Source organism: Protopterus annectens, chromosome 3.part1, assembly GCF_019279795.1.
Source record: "Protopterus annectens isolate FY-2018-M chromosome 3.part1, PAN1.0, whole genome shotgun sequence".
NCBI lineage: Eukaryota > Metazoa > Chordata > Ceratodontiformes > Protopteridae > Protopterus > Protopterus annectens.
In genome coordinates, this window is record NC_056732.1 from 218312163 (window position 1) to 218330557 (window position 18395).

The 18395-nt window shown below is 40.7% G+C and overlaps 1 protein-coding gene across 1 annotated transcript in view; it reads right to left on the bottom strand.

Annotated features, from left to right (window-relative positions):
• Window positions 1-18395, bottom strand: part of DNAJC13 (DnaJ heat shock protein family (Hsp40) member C13) — a gene marked incomplete in the record, with an annotated part of 3140357 nt that overhangs the window by 2039014 nt on the left and 1082948 nt on the right. Inside the window, 1 exon segment of the mRNA XM_044066722.1 lies at window positions 15929-16050. Coding sequence (XP_043922657.1) covers window positions 15929-16050 — 122 coding nt within the window.

Consider the following 18395-nt stretch of genomic DNA (forward strand, 5'->3'; position numbering starts at 1 on the left):
TTGGCACATGATCTGAAACAGCTATTGGGTGAGTATGAAGACCTTCAATTAAAGGTACAGGTTTCTGTGAAATGCAAATTCTGTATAGCCTAGCCCAGTTTTTATATCTTGGAGAATTAATATGTATATTCACTCTGAACTCCTATCACTGAATTCACATCTTCAGTGTCAAATATTTTCATAAATTTCTTCAAAAATCTACCATCCTTTGTTATACTTTCTCTTCTAGGTCCCCCCAGACACATCTTCACTGTTCCAAATTAAACTCCAGTTCCCATTTATAAGTAATATTCCTTGCTGAAAACTGATTTCTCCTAAAATTTTCTTAAGCTCCATTATAGCAATTTTAGGTGGAATATAAATACATGCCAGTCTAATCGTCCTCCCTTGCCAATAGCCCCTTAGCACTACAAATCTGCCATTATCATTTTTATCCTGTTCTATCACTATTGGAGATCCTGTTGCAATTAATATAAGTACTTCTCTCTCTTCCTTTGTCCACAGATACTCCACTGAATAACCATCCTGAAAACCCCTCTATCAAATTCACATGTTCATTTCCTTCCAATTGTGTCTCCTGTAACATAGCTATTTGCACTCTACATTTTTTTAATACAGTTCACTATTCTTTTTTTGCACTTATGAGACCACTGACATTTACACACATTACAAAAAGCATCACTGTATTAAAAAGTTGTTATTCTCACCTTTTACATGCAACACCTTTTGTTAAATGTCTAGTTCCAGCTTTCTTTTACATGCATACACTACTTGGCAGGTTGAACTTTTATATAATTTTTTTCTTGTCATATCCATTTCAGCCCATGTCACACCTTACAAAACTTTGTTTTACTGAAAGCCCTCAAAAAACAATACCCCCCCTAAAACCTATTAATTTAATACTAGCAAACAAGACTATATACATCTTCAAATATTGAAGTTTTACCCTTCTAATATGAACAAATGGCCAAAAAAATAAGTTATTTACTCACCATAAGGTTCATCCGAGTAGTTATACTTCATTTTCTGCAACCTGTGGGTTCTCAGATCCATGTCGGATCCGAGCTGTAAACTTTTTCCAAGCATCTGCTCCAAGCTCCTCCCCTTACCCATAATCCCTCACATCTCCTACCTTCCCTCAGATCGAGTTTGCTACTATTCAAACTATCAGCAACTCAATAACATCACAAACCTAGAACAGGTTAGGGGGAAAGAGGGTGGGGAGGTTGCAGAAAATTAAGTATAACAACTCAGATGGAATGTTATGGTGAGTACATAACTTCTTATCTGACATAATTAACTTCATTTATCTGCAACCTGTGGGACACAGTCCCCAGCTACCAAAACTCCTGGGAGGCCCTCATGGAAGGATATTCCTGAGCACCGCAGAGCCAAAGGATGCTCTCCCTCTACAGATCAAATCCAACTTATAATGAGAAATGAATGTATGTGACCTTGCCCAGGTCGCTGCCGCACAGATATCATCCAGTGAAACCCTAGACCAAAAAGCAGCAGAGGTTGCCATAGATCTGGTAGAATGAGCTTTAACAGGACCAGGCAGGGACAGATCTTTGTACTTATAGACTTGCAGTATACATTGTGTAATCCATCTAGCTAAGGAGACCTTGGATATGGCTTTGCCCAAAAAGGGTCTAGAAAAGGACATGAACAACTGGTATCCTTACAAAAGGGTTTAGTTCTATGTAAATAGAAATGAAGCTGTCTATGAACATCTAGCAAATGGGGTTTATATTCACCCTTGTTCTGAAAATTTGGAAAGAAGACAGGCAGGTTAATCGTCTGATTAATATTTGATTCACAGGCAACTTTCAGTAAGAAGGAAGGGTTTGTGCAGAGCAAGACCCTGTCTTTATGAAAGATCAAGTAAGGGGGCACAGCAGACAAGGCTTGAATATCAGAAACTCTCCTGGCCGAAGTAATGGCCACTAGGAAAGCTGTCTTCCAGGAAAAGAAATTCAAATCTACTGACGCTGCAGGTTCGAAGGTGGGAGCAACTAACGTCTACAGAACTAGGGTAATGTCCCAAGGAGGGATAGAGTCCTTAACCAGGGGGCGCAAAAGAAAGGTGCCTTTCAGAAAAGATTTGCACAGTCTCAAAGAGGCCAGAGCATTTGTATTTTCAATGACATGAAAATTAGAGATGGCCACCAGTTGCACTTTTACCGTGGAGGAACTAGCCCATTGTTGGAAAATATTGGCCAAACACTCCAACACTGCAGGAACTGGGGCTGTAAATGGATCTAGGTTCCTATGGGAAGCCCAAATAGAGAAACATTTCCATTTGCTTTGATAAGATATTCCTAGTGGAAGCTTTGTGGGATTCCACCAGAATAGTCTTTACCGAAGATTACACACTGGGAGTCCTAGTAATCAGGGGAACTGGAGCAACCAAGACTTCAGCTTGAGGCTGTCCATGCCGGGCGGACAGATGCCCAAGGGAAGCGAGATGAGATCCGGGAAAGGATCCAGAATCAGAGGAGGAATTAGAACATGAGACCAGAGGAAGGGGAACCACACCTGACAAGGCCAGAATGGGGCAATGAGGATCGCTTTGCACCCCAGTCGGCAAGCTTTCTGAAGAAACTTCGGAATGAGAGGTAACAGGGGGTAAAGCATACAGCAGCCCGGGAGGCCAAGCATGGACAAGAGCGTCTCTGGAGAAGTCCCCCGGTCAGGGAATCAGAGCAAAGAACGCGCTGTACTTCGTGTTGGAAGGAGATGTGAAGAGATCGCAGCAAGGCTGACCCCACGCAAGGAAGATCTCCTCCGCTATCGATTGTTTCAGAGACCACTCGTATGGCATTAGAATAGCCCGACTCAGTCTGTTTGCTAAAATCTGAAAAAATGCCCAAAGCCACATGACCTGGATCTCTCAAATCCAAACAGCGTAACTCCACTTCAGTTTAATAAAGGACTTTATTCCACAACAGATAAAAATAGACAGCACAAACAAAATAAAACCAAGCGCTTTCGCTCGGTCAATACCGAGCTTCTTCAGAGTGTAAAATGCTTTGTGCTACCATTGAGGTTTATTAAATAATCAAAAAAACAGTCACATGATTATTTCACCTGCCTCAAATTAATTAAAACCTACCCATCTCTTAAAGTGCAAATCTAAAACTGTGTGTTACACTATAAGTAAAAACTGTTAAGAATCTCTAAACAGCATCAAACTACAAAAATGTAAACAAAATACATGTATTCGACCAAGTAAAAACTTGGTACACACATTGAAAGTACCAGTCCTGTCTATAAATAAAGCAATCCTATAAAAACTCAATACACTGTTATAAGTACTAATTTAAGTAACTATAAACACAACACTGGAGTTCAAGTTCACAACTCAATTTCAAACCCTAAACTGTCATGTTGTTATTGTAATACTATAACCGAGCCATTCTCAACTTTAATACGCTACTGATGTTAATAGTCTCATTCAGCCCAGGTGACCTCCCTGCGTCCAACCTTAACTGCCAGAATAATTCACGATACCAGAATAATTCACGATACTCTAGTCTGGCTTCCAGGTTGCCACCCCGTAAGTCTGATGTCACTTGTTCTAAAATAATGGATTTCACCTCCATTTTATTACATACTTGAGTGTTTGAAGAAAGCATTGTTTTCTTTACCTGTGGAGATATCATATTGATGTTCATAAACTCTTCTCCTAAGTTGCCTCTCCGTCTTACCCACATAGAAACTGTGACAATGTAAACAAATTCCTAAATAAACCACCCCTTTAGTCCCACAGTTGTAATAGTTGGTGGATTTGTATCTAAATTTTCTAGAAGGAATGAATAGGGTATCCTGATCCAGCATAAAGCTACATTGCTTACAAGAACCACACCTGTGTGTGCCCACCTTCGTTCTACTTGTTCTGGTCGTAAAGTCTCTGTTTCTCTCAAAAAGTTCCTTTTTTTGATTATTTAATAAGCCTCAATGGTAGCACAAAGCATTTTACACACTGAAGAAGCTCGGTATTGACCGAGAGAAAGCGCTTGGTTTTATTTTGAAAGAACAGCGTGAAAGGCTTGCAACGCTAAAAGCACTGCCCTAAACTCCAGAACACTGATATGCAATCTGGTTTCAGTCTGGGACCACGTGCCTTTTACTGTCCTCCCCCAATAGTGCCCCTCCACCCGAGCTGGGAGGCGTCCATGGTCACTGTGGCTTGGGCTGTGGGTGCTATGAAGGGTCGCCCTGCCAAGATTTCCGATTGGAGCCACCAGAAGAGAGACATCTTGCAGGCTCTGCTGATTTGAATTGGATAGTCCATGGGGAGGTCTAGCCAAGACCACTGTACTGTCAGGGTCCACTGAAGCACTCGCATGTGAAGGTGCGCACAGGGAAGGATTGAGATAGCTGCGGCCATGGAGCCTATGGCTAGGAGAACATCGTTTGCCATCGGCAGCCTGGGGCCAAGGATCGCTGATACATGGGCCCATAGGCTCTGGACCCTGTCTCCAGTTAGAAAGACTTTCAATTGTAGGTTGGCCATCCATGCCCCTATAAATTCCAAGGTCTGTGCCAGGTTCAAGCGGGACTTGGAGATGCTGATGGTACTCCCTAGGTTGACTGCAAGATGCAGGAAGGTGTCTCTGGCCATGCAAAGAAGATGCTTGTTGGCAGCAGCGAGGAGCCAATCGTCTAAGTAAGGAAAAACCTGAATTCCCTGAAGCCTCAGGTGAGCCGCTACGATTGCCATAACCTTGGTGAACACCCTGGGGGCTGTGGTGAGACCAAAGGGTAGGGCTCTGAACTGTAAATGTTTGGCTCCCAGCCAGAAGCAAAAGAATCTACCAGAGCTTCTGCGAATTTTGATATGGTAATAAGTGTACTGGAGGTCTATCAAGCACGTCCAGTCGCATTCTCAGTGGTAAGGTAGAATGGACTGCAAGGTGATCATCCGGAATTTCTGGTTGGCTACAGTCAGGTTCAGGGTTGACAGGTCCAATATGGGCCTGAGGTCCCCAGTCTTTTTTTGGCACTAAAAAGAACCTGGAGTAAAAGCCTAATCTGGAATGATCTGGGGGGACCGGTTCGATGGCTTGACTGGAAGCAGCTTTGAAATCTCTTGCGCTGCTGCCTCACTGAGCGGGTGGAACATCCGAGAGGCTCTTTGGTTGGACGGGTGGGGCAATGAATGGGATGGAGTAGCCTCTGGATATTATTAGAAGCACCCAACAGTCTGCCATAATAGACTCCCAAGCCATTAGGTGCAATGATAATCTTTCCCTGACTTTTGCCAGAGTAGGACAGTCTGGCAATCCCTCAGGGCTGCTGCGTGGGTCTGTCCAAGAAGGTCTCTCTAGACCCAAAGTTCCTCGGCCCCCCTCTGCATCTGGGGCAGCATCTGTCTTGTCCTCATCTGCCTCTAGGGAACGAGTTGTCCTGAGAGTCCCAGGAAAACTGAGATTTTAGGGAACCACATATTCTTTTGCCTTCTCCGATTTCTAGAAAAGGATCCTTGAGGGCTAGAGAAGCAGACTGACAGCAGACAGAGTCTTCCCATCCTTCTCGCACTGGACTAGGGTGTCACGTACTGTCTTTCCAAACAGGGAACAACCATCAAAGGAAGCATTTGTGAATGACGCCTTGAAGGGGTCTGCAAATTGACACAGTCTGAGCCAAGAGTGTCACCTCATAGGTACGCCGACCCCAGCCGCCCTAGCCGCTCCTTCCGTGGCATGGGAAAGACGAAGCATGGACGTGTTAGATACAGATTTGAGAGTCGACATTTTCACGGAGAACAACTGCTTGTCCTCCAGCGACACAGACTCTGGGGGAGACACAGTGAACTCTGACTAGGACTCGCTGAAGTTGTATGATGTGTGCCAAATAATTCAGCACTCAAATAGAAAACGTCGCTGAAGAAAAAAACTTGCTTCCCAAACCGATCCACCGCCCTAGACACCATGTCCGGAGGGTGGACCGAAGACCTTTCCTGCGCCAGTTCTCTCTTGGTGGCAGCTGCAAACACCATAGCATCCAATGGGAATCCCTTGTACCAGGCCTGTCTGTCTGAGGGAGGAGAGAGGATCCTGTCCGGGCATTTAGATATTGGCTCTATGGTGTCAGGCTCCTTCCATGCCTGCGTGGTAATAAGATCCACTAAGGGATCTGCAGGAGGGGACACCCAGAATGTAGATGGGCCTGTGCCAAAGTCCTCCAGGAATACTGACTCATCCGTAGAGGGTTTTGGGGCTAACTAACCTCCCCTCTGACGGAGGATCTCCATGATGTCTCCAAAAGAGACATCCTCGGGAGGTGACCTGGGGGAACCCTCACCTTCAACTAAGTATCTTCTGTGATGGACTCTGGGGAGTCCATGTGCCTCCTTTTACACGAGTGCTTATGGGGGCCCTCTTCAGTGGGTCTCTCTGAAGATGGCTAGCAAGTCACGGGGGGGGGGGGTGTTGCACGATGGGATCCACCTGGGGGTCCTCTAACACAGGCTGCCCCTGGGACAGGCAGATGGGAGTCGTGACTAAATCCACGGGAGCCTGGGCAGAGTCCAAGGCAATAGGCTGGGGTCTCAATCCTTGGGAGAGAACCCTCTCCACCACGTCAAATGCCGATGGAGAGCGCACCTCCTTAGCAACCAACAAGGAGTAAGTTCTCCCTGGCTCCGTCGTGAAAATTGGGGCAGAGGCAGAGGTAGCCGGGGTTCTGAAGGAATGGCTCGGATCCGACAATGTCTGAGCCAAAGAGGAACGGAGGTGTCTTTGGCTCCGAGAGTTGCTTGGATCTGAACTGGTCTGATCCAAGGAACTCAAGGCAATCGCCAGCGTTGCGATTTGAGGAACCATCGGCACCGAACCCCTAGCTCCAAGGATCCTCGGATCCATAAACCCCGAAACTGCAGGCTGGCTCACGGAATGAGAGATTGGATGGAAGAAGGGCATGGAGGTCCCATCTCCAGTTGGGGAGGGGCCTGGCAAGACTCCCATTTGGATTTGGGTCCGAATAAACCTCATCATCCTGTCCATGTCTAGCTCCGACAGACTCAGAGTCGAGTGCGAGGAGGTGATAGACTCTGATCTGGCTGGTCGGTGCGACAACCTCGATGAAGGCCTTGGATATGAGGGCTCCGTCGGCTCCAGGGAGAACCTTGGGGAGTGAAGCAGAGGACAGGTAGTTCTAATCACTTCTGAAGGCGGGCTAGGGAAGGGCTCCCACTTTGGAATCCACTTGCGGTGCCTATCCCCTCTCTTGTCCTTGTCCTTTTCTTTTCCTTTAGTCCCCGCTTCAGTAGGCTTAGTGGGAGGTTGAGTCCCAGCCTGGGGGGGGGGGGGTTTGATCAGTTACCTTAAGAGCCGAGGTCGCCGTGTCCAAGGCAGAAACTGGAAGGCCCTTAGCTACCAGCTTTGCCTTTCTTTCATTTAGGGCCCTAGGGTTGAACCCTGCACACACACTACAAGGTAAAGAAAGATGGGGAACACCCTGACAAATAACAGAGTGTGGTCATCAGCCGGTGAAAGCTTGTGGCCACACACTGTGCATTTTTTAAAAGTCGGTTTTGGCTGCTCAGCCATAGAAAAAACCCACTCAGCCAAAACTTAATCCAAAACTACCACACACACACTAAGGTCGGGTTAGGCCTACTACACTACCTGACTAACTTTTTTTTTTTTTTTTTTTTTTAACAAAAAAAGATGAACAGCGAAGGGGAGGAAAGGGTTAACTAACGACCACACACACTCACTGAAAATACAAGGAAAAACAATCACTTACTATACCTAACTTGGAGCAAAGAGACCATGATACTTATGCATGAATCAGCAAACGAGATCTGAGGGAAAGTAGGAGATGCGAGGGATTATGGGTAAGGGGAGGAGCTTGGATTAGATGCTTGGAAAAAGTTGCCGGCTCAGATCCGATATGGATCAGAGAACCCACAGGTTGCAGATAAATGAAGTTATCTACTTCAGATCTGACAGTTCCATTCACAAACTTGAGTTAACCTAAAAAAGGTTTTTACATGCTAAGATGCATGGCACAGCCTGTGCTTCTAAGGGCTGTTTTTTTCTTATCTGTATAGCTCTCCCAGCTGGGAAACCCCCGAAAACTTTCAGGGATCATTATCTACTTGCCAGTTTCTCTTTTCTTTTTTTCTCCAGCCAATCTCTCTCCACTAGACTGGAACCAACTTCTCTTTATCAGACTGTCTCCATGGAGATACGAGAACTAGACAACCAATTTCTCATTATCAAACAGTCTCCATGGAGACAAGAGAACAAGACAGTCAATTTATCTTTCAGATTGTTTCCATGGAGACACGAAGGTCAGATACAGAATTGCTATTAAGCATGCATTCATTTGCTAGAAAAAAGGCTCATAACATTCACTACTCTTTTTCATTTACTTGTTATCTCTTAAAACGTAATCTAGTCCTTCCACCATGCAAGAATGAGAAAAAAAGACTAATTTTTCTTTTGTTAGGCTTCTAACCAGTTTTGTTTTTTTTACACCCTGTAGAGCCTACATTTCTCAAAACTGAACGAGAGGGGAGAAAGGAAAAAAGAAAACAGCAGCACCCATTTACAATCCCATTGCACTTAAAAAAATAACTGAGACAACTTTACTTTATAGCATGCAAAGGAAACCGTACACCACAAAAATAGTACTATTAAGAAAAAAGTGTTTTCTTTACTTACAGTTAACTTCTCCCCTCACTTCCCCTTCCCAAAGGATTATTTTCCGAACATTAATTGGTAGGGCATATACTTCAGTGTCCCCTACAAGTCAAACAAATTTTGAAAACGTCCAACACTTACAAATTTTCTTGCTCTGTCGTATTTCATAAATATAATTATTGCATTGTAATCCCAAATTAAGTTACTGGTTTCATTACTGTTCATCTCCATCTCCCAAACACGGTCTCTGCTTAATTTCCAATGTACTATGAATTCTTCTAGGCGACTCTCATGGTCCATTCCTTTTCTCCATTTTCCATTGAAACAGTGGAAAAGGTTTCACAGGTACAGTCTCTCTGTGGTCTTTATTACCAGAACAACCACCAGCAGAATCTCTTTCGGTTTCACAGCTCACTTTTTGTTGTACAAACTTTTGCATTTCCTCCTTAGCATGTACTTCATCAAAAATGATTTTATCCCTCCAGGGAAGAATACTTTGAAGACAACTGAGGGTGTCTCAAAATTCCTTGAATAGCAGAATGAATTTACTCCTCTTCTGCCTAGTGTACAATAATCATTATCCACAAACACTCTGCTGTCTCTCACTTAGTATTTTGTCCTTCTGCCACAGTTTTATCAGAATAAACTCCTTCTGCTGGCAAGATTGCATCTTTACTATTAAAGGTGTAGGCTGCTTTCTCATAGCCAGGTTTGGGGCTTACACATTATGTGCCCTTTCAACTAACAACTCCCGCTGTGGAAGACCAGTCCAGTTGCTTATTTGTGCTTCAATAAAATTAATGCAGTCTGTTCCTTCCATCTTCTCTGGTATAGCTGAAAATCTCAGGTTTTCATGCATGCTCTGTTCTCCAATTCTATTAGTTTTTAGAAACATCTCTTCCTGAGCAGTCTCAGTCAGCCAGCTTTTTCTTAATTTCAACCTCTGATTTTTGCAGCTTTATCATCTCATCTGAATATCTGTTTAAATCTTCTTCCATTTTTCCAGCCTTTTTTTGTTTGTGTTGATATAATTCATCAGCGCTTCATTTATTTTAACCAGGTCTGTGTGCATTTGTCTTGTATCTTCCTGTAGGTTACTGGAAGTCATGTCTGGAGGTTGCATTGCTTTTTGGTGAACAGCTGCAGAACTTTCATGAGTCAGGGTTTCTTCCTCACTTTTTGTAGTTGATATTGTTTCAGGTGCTCTGTATTTCCTTCCTGGCATCCAGGCAGTACACTTACTAGCTAGTTACTGAAGTTTACCCATAAACACAAACGTCTACTGGCCTTTTCTGTTGAGTTTCAGTTTTCACACTGGGAGAGCCAGAGTTAAGCTGTTACTCAATGTGCAGTCATCTTGGAAGTCTGCAAGGATAATTACTCTTTAATGGGAAGGGACCATGTTTACAAGTCACACTTATAACTACACTGATCGAGCTTGGGGTTGGCTCTTAAGCAGAAGGAATGCTGACAACTTTGTCTATATAGTTCTGAATAGGGATGTTGAAAAGGAGTACATATTACATTGTTGAACTTTTAAACGTTCGAATGCCATATGGTCGAACCCATATGTTCGAACGTGTTAATGGAGATCTCCGTTCAGTGCAGAAAGGGAAGATTTCCCTTTACTGCACTGTAATGCGGTCTCAGAGTTAGCATATTTAAAGAGCGGGGTGTGTGGGAGGGCACAGCCCCCTACGTGGAGGGGTGAAAGTGGGCTTTCCCACCCTGCTTACAACCGTTAGGTAGGTTTTTTTCTGTTTTTATTTTTTTTGTCATTTTTGAAATTTTAAAAGTTCGAGCATATGGGTTCAACCATATAGCGTTCAAACTTTTAAAGTTCCGATAACGTAATATGAACCAGTTGAAAGGGGGGGGGCAAGACCTACAGTACTATGATAACTGGAAATCTGAGAAAATATTAAAAATAATGGAGTTAACTAAAGGGATGTACTTAACAAAATTACTGAAAGGAAACCACACAAAAGTAATAACAGATGTCTAATTTAAATATATTAACATGGAATGCGCATAGACTCATACATAAGGAGAGAGAAAGGGTATTAATCTTTTCGGGTAAAGCAAAAGTTGAAATAATACTTCTTCAGGAAACCCACTTGTCAGATTCAGAACATGAATCATTTACTGAAGCTAGTAAAAAAGCAGGTCATTATGCAGTGGTAAATGAGTGCACTCAGAACAGAAAGAGGAAAGTGGTCATATTAACTCCATTGGGTAGAAGGTTAAAGACAGAAGAGGAAAGAAGAGACATGAACATGAGGTTTACAGCCATTAAGGGTCGATAACTAGGAAAACTGCTGATTTTGGTGTCAAGTTTATTTAACCCCGAGGTCTACAACATGAATGACAAAAGACATTTTGGGAGACGCTGTTGAGTTCCACATGGAATGGCAATAGTGACGGCAGACTGATATCTGACAGTGATGCAGGCAGATGCATCTGCGAACCCTAGGAAAAGAAATCTCCCCAAGACAAAGCTTATTTACAAAAAGTCTAAGGACATTTGGTTTTCTGGATGTCACAGGAAGTGACACCCAAAATGTAAAATATACTTATTTCCCTCAATACAATACAATATCATACCTAGTCTATAACTGACAGGGGCTGTATTACTAAGGAACATGTTTATTGTAAGAGAGAATGCAACACACATCCAATAAGGCTTTCAGATCATGCCCCTCCATATGCGTAAAGATGAAAGGGGAGGAGATATTGGGAAAAGCACTAGCACTTCCCCACATATTTCATAAAAAAAATGGGTTTAACAGATAGTTGGAAAACATTATGAAAGAGGATATTACTCAGACAGAGGAGAGGGAATGGTTGACCCAATGCTGGGAAAGGTTGAAATATGACATAAAACTTAAAACGACTACAACATCTAATGAGAGTTGGTAGGCCAGTACTGGAACTACTAGGAAACAATTACTAAACTGAGTGATTTTCAAGGAAAGCAATTTGATCAGGGGATTCAGACATAATGGCACACAGAACAGAACAAAAGTAAAATGTTACATTAATTTGTCTAAATGGGCCTGAACAATGAGTAGTTGCAGCTCAAGAGGCTTTTTTTTTTTTTGGAAATAAGCCCAGGTCCCTCAGAATGTTAGAGCAATGTCTCAGGCAGAAAAAAGTAGATAGAAATATCACAGTCAAAAATGCTAGGAAGTGGTATGCCTGGAAAAGAGAAATTGCTAGAAAGTTTGACAAAAATACTGTTCTAAATTACATAGCCACAATCAGGAAAACAAATCAATCCCAGAGGAAATTAGAAACTTAAGGTGAAACATGCCTAAAATTATGAGGAAGGAAGGCGGCCTAATGAAAACCATAGATAAAGAGGAAATACTAGTGGCAATCATACAAAATACGGGTAAACCCCTGTGACAGGATAGTATATCTGTGGAAATATGGAACGTGCAGAAGGAATTGGTAGCAAAAGTCTGGGCCAAGCTCTTTAACGGTATATTAAAAGGAAAAGAAATACCATGCTCTTTGGATGAGGCACTAATAGTTATCTCATCTAAGGAAGGAAAAATGAAGGCACACCCAGAATCCTGCAGGGCCATCGCAATAATAAATCACGACTACAAAATATTCATGTCAATATCAACATATAGTCCAAAAGCAAAAAAAAAAAAAAAAAAGCGTAATAAAAGAGCACAACAAAAAAACTTTATTGTAAAGAAAATAAGTGCTTTTGTCCTTTTAAGACTTTCAAACAGACATACATTTCTTTACTCCAGTTTTTAAAACACAAGACCATCACATGACATAGTAAAAAATCATATGATTCATGACATTAGTGCTTTAACCTTTTCCTTTTTAGAAAAGCAACAAAGTCTTCTCTATTATTAAGTCCAGGTGAATGGGAAGCATTTAACTTCACTTGCCATAGATATTCTTGCCATCCCAGCTCATCTTCAGCATTAAAAAGTTTATCATATCCCCTTACTTCATCTAATACAAGAAATTTAAAAGTCTGAAAAGTCTTACAAGGATGAAAGCGCTTACTGTTTTCTTTACAATAAAGTTTTTGGTGTGCTCTTTTATTACGCCTTTTTTTTTTACTTTTGGATTATTTATCTTTGGTGCATCTTTTACCTATTTTGATTTAATATCAGCATATAGGTTAGCAAAGATTTCTCCAAGTTTGATCATTTCTGATCAGTATGGATTTTTGGTGTGGAAGCAGACTTCTGACAACATTAATAAAACACTCAATACAAAAGGATGCAGAATACAGTGAAAGTTGTATTGGTAGTGCTTGATGCAGAAAGGGCCTTTGATAGAGAATGCTGTGAATTGTTGGATTTAAAACTGGAGGCCTTTGGATTCAATGGACATTAGCTTTTTCAATCTGCCTACAGGAACAAGGCAGGGCTGTCTTATGTATCCATTGTTATTTTCCTCTATATGGAATTACTGTCAAAAACACCTAATAAGATATAATGGGATATGCATGGGGATCAAATAAGCAAAAATAAAATATTTGCGGAAGATATTTCACTGTATGTGGCAGACTCAGATCTAGGAAAATGTTTTATTAAATTTAATGAATGCTACAAATTAGCTGGGCATAAAATAATAAGACAAAATCTATTTTAATGAATTGCACTGACACAATGAACTTAGCCCAGCAATTTCCATACATGTAAGGTCATGATATTTAGTATTTGGATAAAAAAAGTGGTGAGGCAGCAAGGAAAACTTGGAATGAGATACTCCACCAGATATTTTTTAAAATTAGCGTGTGGAAGTCAAACAAAATTCAAGCAGTGAAAATGTTCTTGGACCCGCTGATTTGATATGTAGGACAAGCTTTCATTAAGCTAACAGGTAAATTTGTCAGAAAAAAATAGGAAACAACTTAAGGAATTATTTGGGAAGGTAGAAAAGCAGGGTAAAATGGGGAAAAATAGTGTTACCCAAAGACCAGGGGGGATTTAGGGATGCTGGATCTAGAAAATTACTTTACAGCTACTCAGCTGAGACAAGTGGAAAGGGTTATGGCTACAGGAGAAGGAAGAGATTGTGACATGTGAAGCGGTAGAAAGCTGGAAAGTAATAACCGAAGATCCTAAAGAACATTACCTATATAAAGGTCAAGTTTTAGACAACTTGATAAAACAAAAAGGTTTATTAAATTGGAAGGCTAGAATATCACCAACAAGTTTTAGACTAGAACGTAAAAGAAAGTAAACTAAACAGGTGACAACTGACCGACTTAGCAGAGGAAAAATATAAAGCCATGACTCTGGGATCAAATAAGGACTGGTGAAACTATAATGGAATGGAAACAAGCTAAAGAAAGTATTTTGGAAAAGAGGAATAAATTAGTGTTTATGAGGTTATCCTACAAGGGTAGCACATAACTGAATACTGGAGAAGAAAATTAAATGCCATTGTTGGTGAGCTGTATTTTGGAGGCAAGACTGGAACTTGGAGATAGAAAAGATCTGATCAGTAGAGCACATAAGGCAAAAATGGGGAATGAAGTGAGTGAAACTAAGCATTTAAAAAAAAATCAGGCACTGTATGTCAGAAAAGATAAAGCCAACAGGAATAGGACATTTGTTTAGCCCCAATGCTAACTACTAAATTTAGAATACTTGTTTGGCACTGCAACCACAAATGTTTTTATATGCCTGAGAACACAGATGTTGTTTCCCATGAACTATGGGAAAAGCTAGAGGTGTAATGCAAAGGAAATTGGAAAGTAAGAAAATATGTTTTGGAACTGTGAGGGATTACTAGCATTTAAAAAGGGGGCTGCAGCATTCTGTAACATGATTAGTACAGCGGAAGGTACCCCTGACTAAGGAAATGATGCTACTGAATTGGTGAAAGGATACAAGTTCTAGGCATTATTAGAGAAATGACATCACTGCTGCCGATAATGTCAAAAAGGGGAATAACCTGGAAATGGAAAATGAGAGAGACATACAATTGAAAGGGTTTATATAACGATGGTGCAGAAGCACCAAAAGAATTTAGGAAAAGTTCACTCAAAACATCTGGTAGTAAGCACAGACATGAATGGGATGCCTGGACCAAAGCCAGGAAGAATATACGATTATAAAGGAAGCAACACCTTGACAATGGGGGAAGTGTAATAGGGATGCAGGTACATTTGTATACAGTTAAAGGGTGGGGGGGTTAGGAATAGTATAAATCTGTGTTAAGATGAATTGGATTCATGTTTGCAGCAATGGAAACATCTATAATTGCAATCCCCATGTTAGGTTGTATAACTTTAGAATTTGAGTGTGTTTGAAATTATTTACCCTTGATATTAAACAAGTAGGTCCAGTTGCCAGGGAAAGTAACAAGTGCACCATGCATGAGGTTTGCACAAGTTGCAACAATTTTGAAAACTGGTGTTTCAACAAAAGTGGTGATTAAAAACTGTGACCATCTAGGATATCAGAAGAGAAATTGAACATCAGCAACTGCAGAAGACCTCCAAAAGTAAGGAAATTAATTGAAATTGAGAATTGCTGAAGTAACTTAGAACACAGTTTTTGAATAATACACATTGCTGAAATAAAAGCTGTTTATGATGACTTTACCATTATTCCCTTATGCAGCTTAGATAATCTTTCTTCCTCTCTATATCACACCTTAAACAAATCATACTAAACATAGGATGATGAACTCAGGACAACAAAAACCTAGGACAGTATTACCCAAAATAACTCTGAAGACTTCTAGATGCTAGCACTTCGATTCTGACCTCTGGTATTAATTTGGTCTGTGTATGTATGTTTTTCACCATGTCTATGTCTTTCTGCAAGCACTGCTTTTTCCCCCATCTCCAAAAAAAACATGCTGGTTATATAAGCTACACTGAATTATTCATATAGCTATCACATTTGCCACTGCCTTTATGGCCCAGGTCATGGATAAAACAGGGGCCAGAGGGACTATTACATTGTTTTCTATTGGTGGACTAACATGGCAGTTCCTATTTTTTCCCCAACAGGGAAAAAAATGCAGGAATTAAAATTCCATCAAGTCCCACAGCATATCTGTTTATAATTGTTTCGGTACTTAATTTTTCCTGTAAAAAGTCTCATCTCCATATGCAATGGCTTTAAACTGAACATAGTTAAATACATACATAAAAAATGAACCTACTTCTCAAGCTTCAGCTAATGTGAAAAAATGTTTTTCTCATCTGCAACAAGCTTACTCTCTTTTTTCATTAGACTATTAAAGCAGAAGCCAGACTTGATTACATGTATTACCTGTTAGCAAGCATTCTTTGATCCAAGCTCATGGTAAACAAGGCAGTGTGCAAATGGCGAGGTAAGGCACCTTCACTGAGGGCAAGTTCTTGCATTTTTGTTGAAATCTCCTTATCTCCTTCCTACACAAGAGAAAAACATGACAGTTAATAAAACTTTACACACAAATTTGATTGCTGTTTATAAAATCACATTTAGAAGTTTATTCTAGTCTCCCTTACTGCTGACCCACACCAAGACCAAAACACCTCCGCAAATTAAAAAAATCTCAAACATTTCTGTTTTAGACATCTTTAGAACAAGTTAATGGTTAAAAATATTGAATGAACAAAGCAAGGGATAGACTACTTTAAGGACAATCCTGGCAGCATCAGTTTCATGATGAAATGTTGATGGGTAACAAAGGACACATGATCCTTGAAAACAATCAAATACAGTTCTCTACAAGAAAGAAGCTAGTGGGATCCTTGTGACGATCACCAAGGGAAAAAAATCAGTCAACAAAAAGCAGTTTGTTCAAGTGCTGACTGGAGAATTGGTAAGCCTGCAGGTGAGCCTGCTTACAAGTTCAGATCCCAAAGAAAAGGTTATCTGAAAGGTGGGTGAAGATGCCAAATTTTCTTAAGGAAATTCTTATCTATCAAGTGTTGACCAACACTTTGGTCTTCCACAAGGTCAAAATAACACAGATTCATAAAACATGCACCATAACTGCATAATAAAGATGACTCAATCATGCATGTGCCTATGAGAAACCAATACCACTTTCAACCTGAACGACCAAGTAAGCATAGGATACCACTCTACTAAAATGGAAAACCTCTTCCATTTGAAAGAAAATGTCTGATGACAGACTTTTCAGCAAGCGCTTACCACTTCCAAAACCACATATGAAGGGCCAAGGGAGGGCAAAGTTTTTATGTGACAAGCCACCACATAAGGTAGAGCCAGCTATTGCCCCAATTGTGCAAGACTAAATGATATGGTGTTGGTTTCTTGTACTCTTGGAGAAATTATGCCCTGAAACTACAGCAGTTTCAGCTAACATTTTGAAATAAGGATATGTTTTGTTCATCTTTCTTTGGATTTTGCAGTACTGTGTGGAATCAGATGCAACAGCAGGATGACTTACTGGAATCTTCCTCATCACAAGAGAAATGCATCCACCTTCAACTCTCCCCTTAACTTGCTGTACTTTGTAGAAAAGGGGAAAGCTGTATCACCAAATGCAGTGAACAGGTTTGATATCAAGGGCACCCCACTACTGAAAAACTTAAATGCATCTTCATTTACTCATCATATTTTAAGCAGTAACCTGGGCTTGTACATATTAATAGAAAAGACAAACCGCAGTTAACAGTTTCCATTATCATGCAATATACATATTTTCTTTTAAACAATTTTTATTCACTCCCAACATTACACAAACTGCTCATTTCATGCCATTCCATAAACCTAACTCCTCTTCATTACTTTTCATATACTGTTTCCACAAATTCCATTCACTTCCATGAAATGTACTACTCTGCTTCTCTAAAGATCCAACCTCCAGTTTTTTTTTTTTTTTTAGCTCCTCAGCTGGTTTAGATTGATTTCTTTCCTAGTAACTGCTTTTTTAGCAGCCAATGGCATTAGACTTAGTAAGACCTTCCTATTTTGAGACAATTCAGATCACGTATATCAGCTCAAAATAATCACTTCCTTGGTTACAACCATCTGTTCTCCCAACATTTTAGTCAAAGTACTCAGTAGGAGAATTTTAAAATCTGCCAACTCATTACACTCCCAAAATATGTAGTCAATTATCTCTCTTCCCCATCATGCTTTCTGTAATTGCTATATACCCGAGAGAAAACAGTCTATTTGTGGTATAAAATGCTTATTCCATGCAAAAATCTTACATCTTTTGGACTTTTCTGCATACCTGAGAGCCTTACAGGCCTCTTCCAATTGTTCTTTTGTAAACTGCCTTTTCATTTTCTTTTTCCAATCTCTAACTTCCTCTGACTGATTCTTAATAGTTATGCAACATTTTACATATACAAATTATCCTTTTAACAGCAACTTTTGTTCTAGAATCAACTAAAACCTCTATCAGAGTTGCTCTTAGCATCCCACTCTAGCCTGCAGTCCAAACAGTTGCTTAGCCTCATCCTACTCTATTACTGCTCCCTCCTGATTTATTTGCTCCCAATACCTTTGCTAATATACCCAAGTAAATTCCAGTTCCCTATAGCCTATTTTCTCTTCTCCTACTTGCAGTCATGCCTATTGGTAAAATCTTCTGTGTGGCTGTCGTTCTCCTTAAGGACTTGCTCCAAAAGCTTAATCTCTCAACCTTCCCCCCTTCCTTCTGCTCGAGTTACATATGCGAGCCTGAACAGCATAGTTTTAAAGTACCACTTCAAATCATGTAGCACTAAACCACATTATTCTACAGGAAGCACAGGGTTACCCACTTTAATTT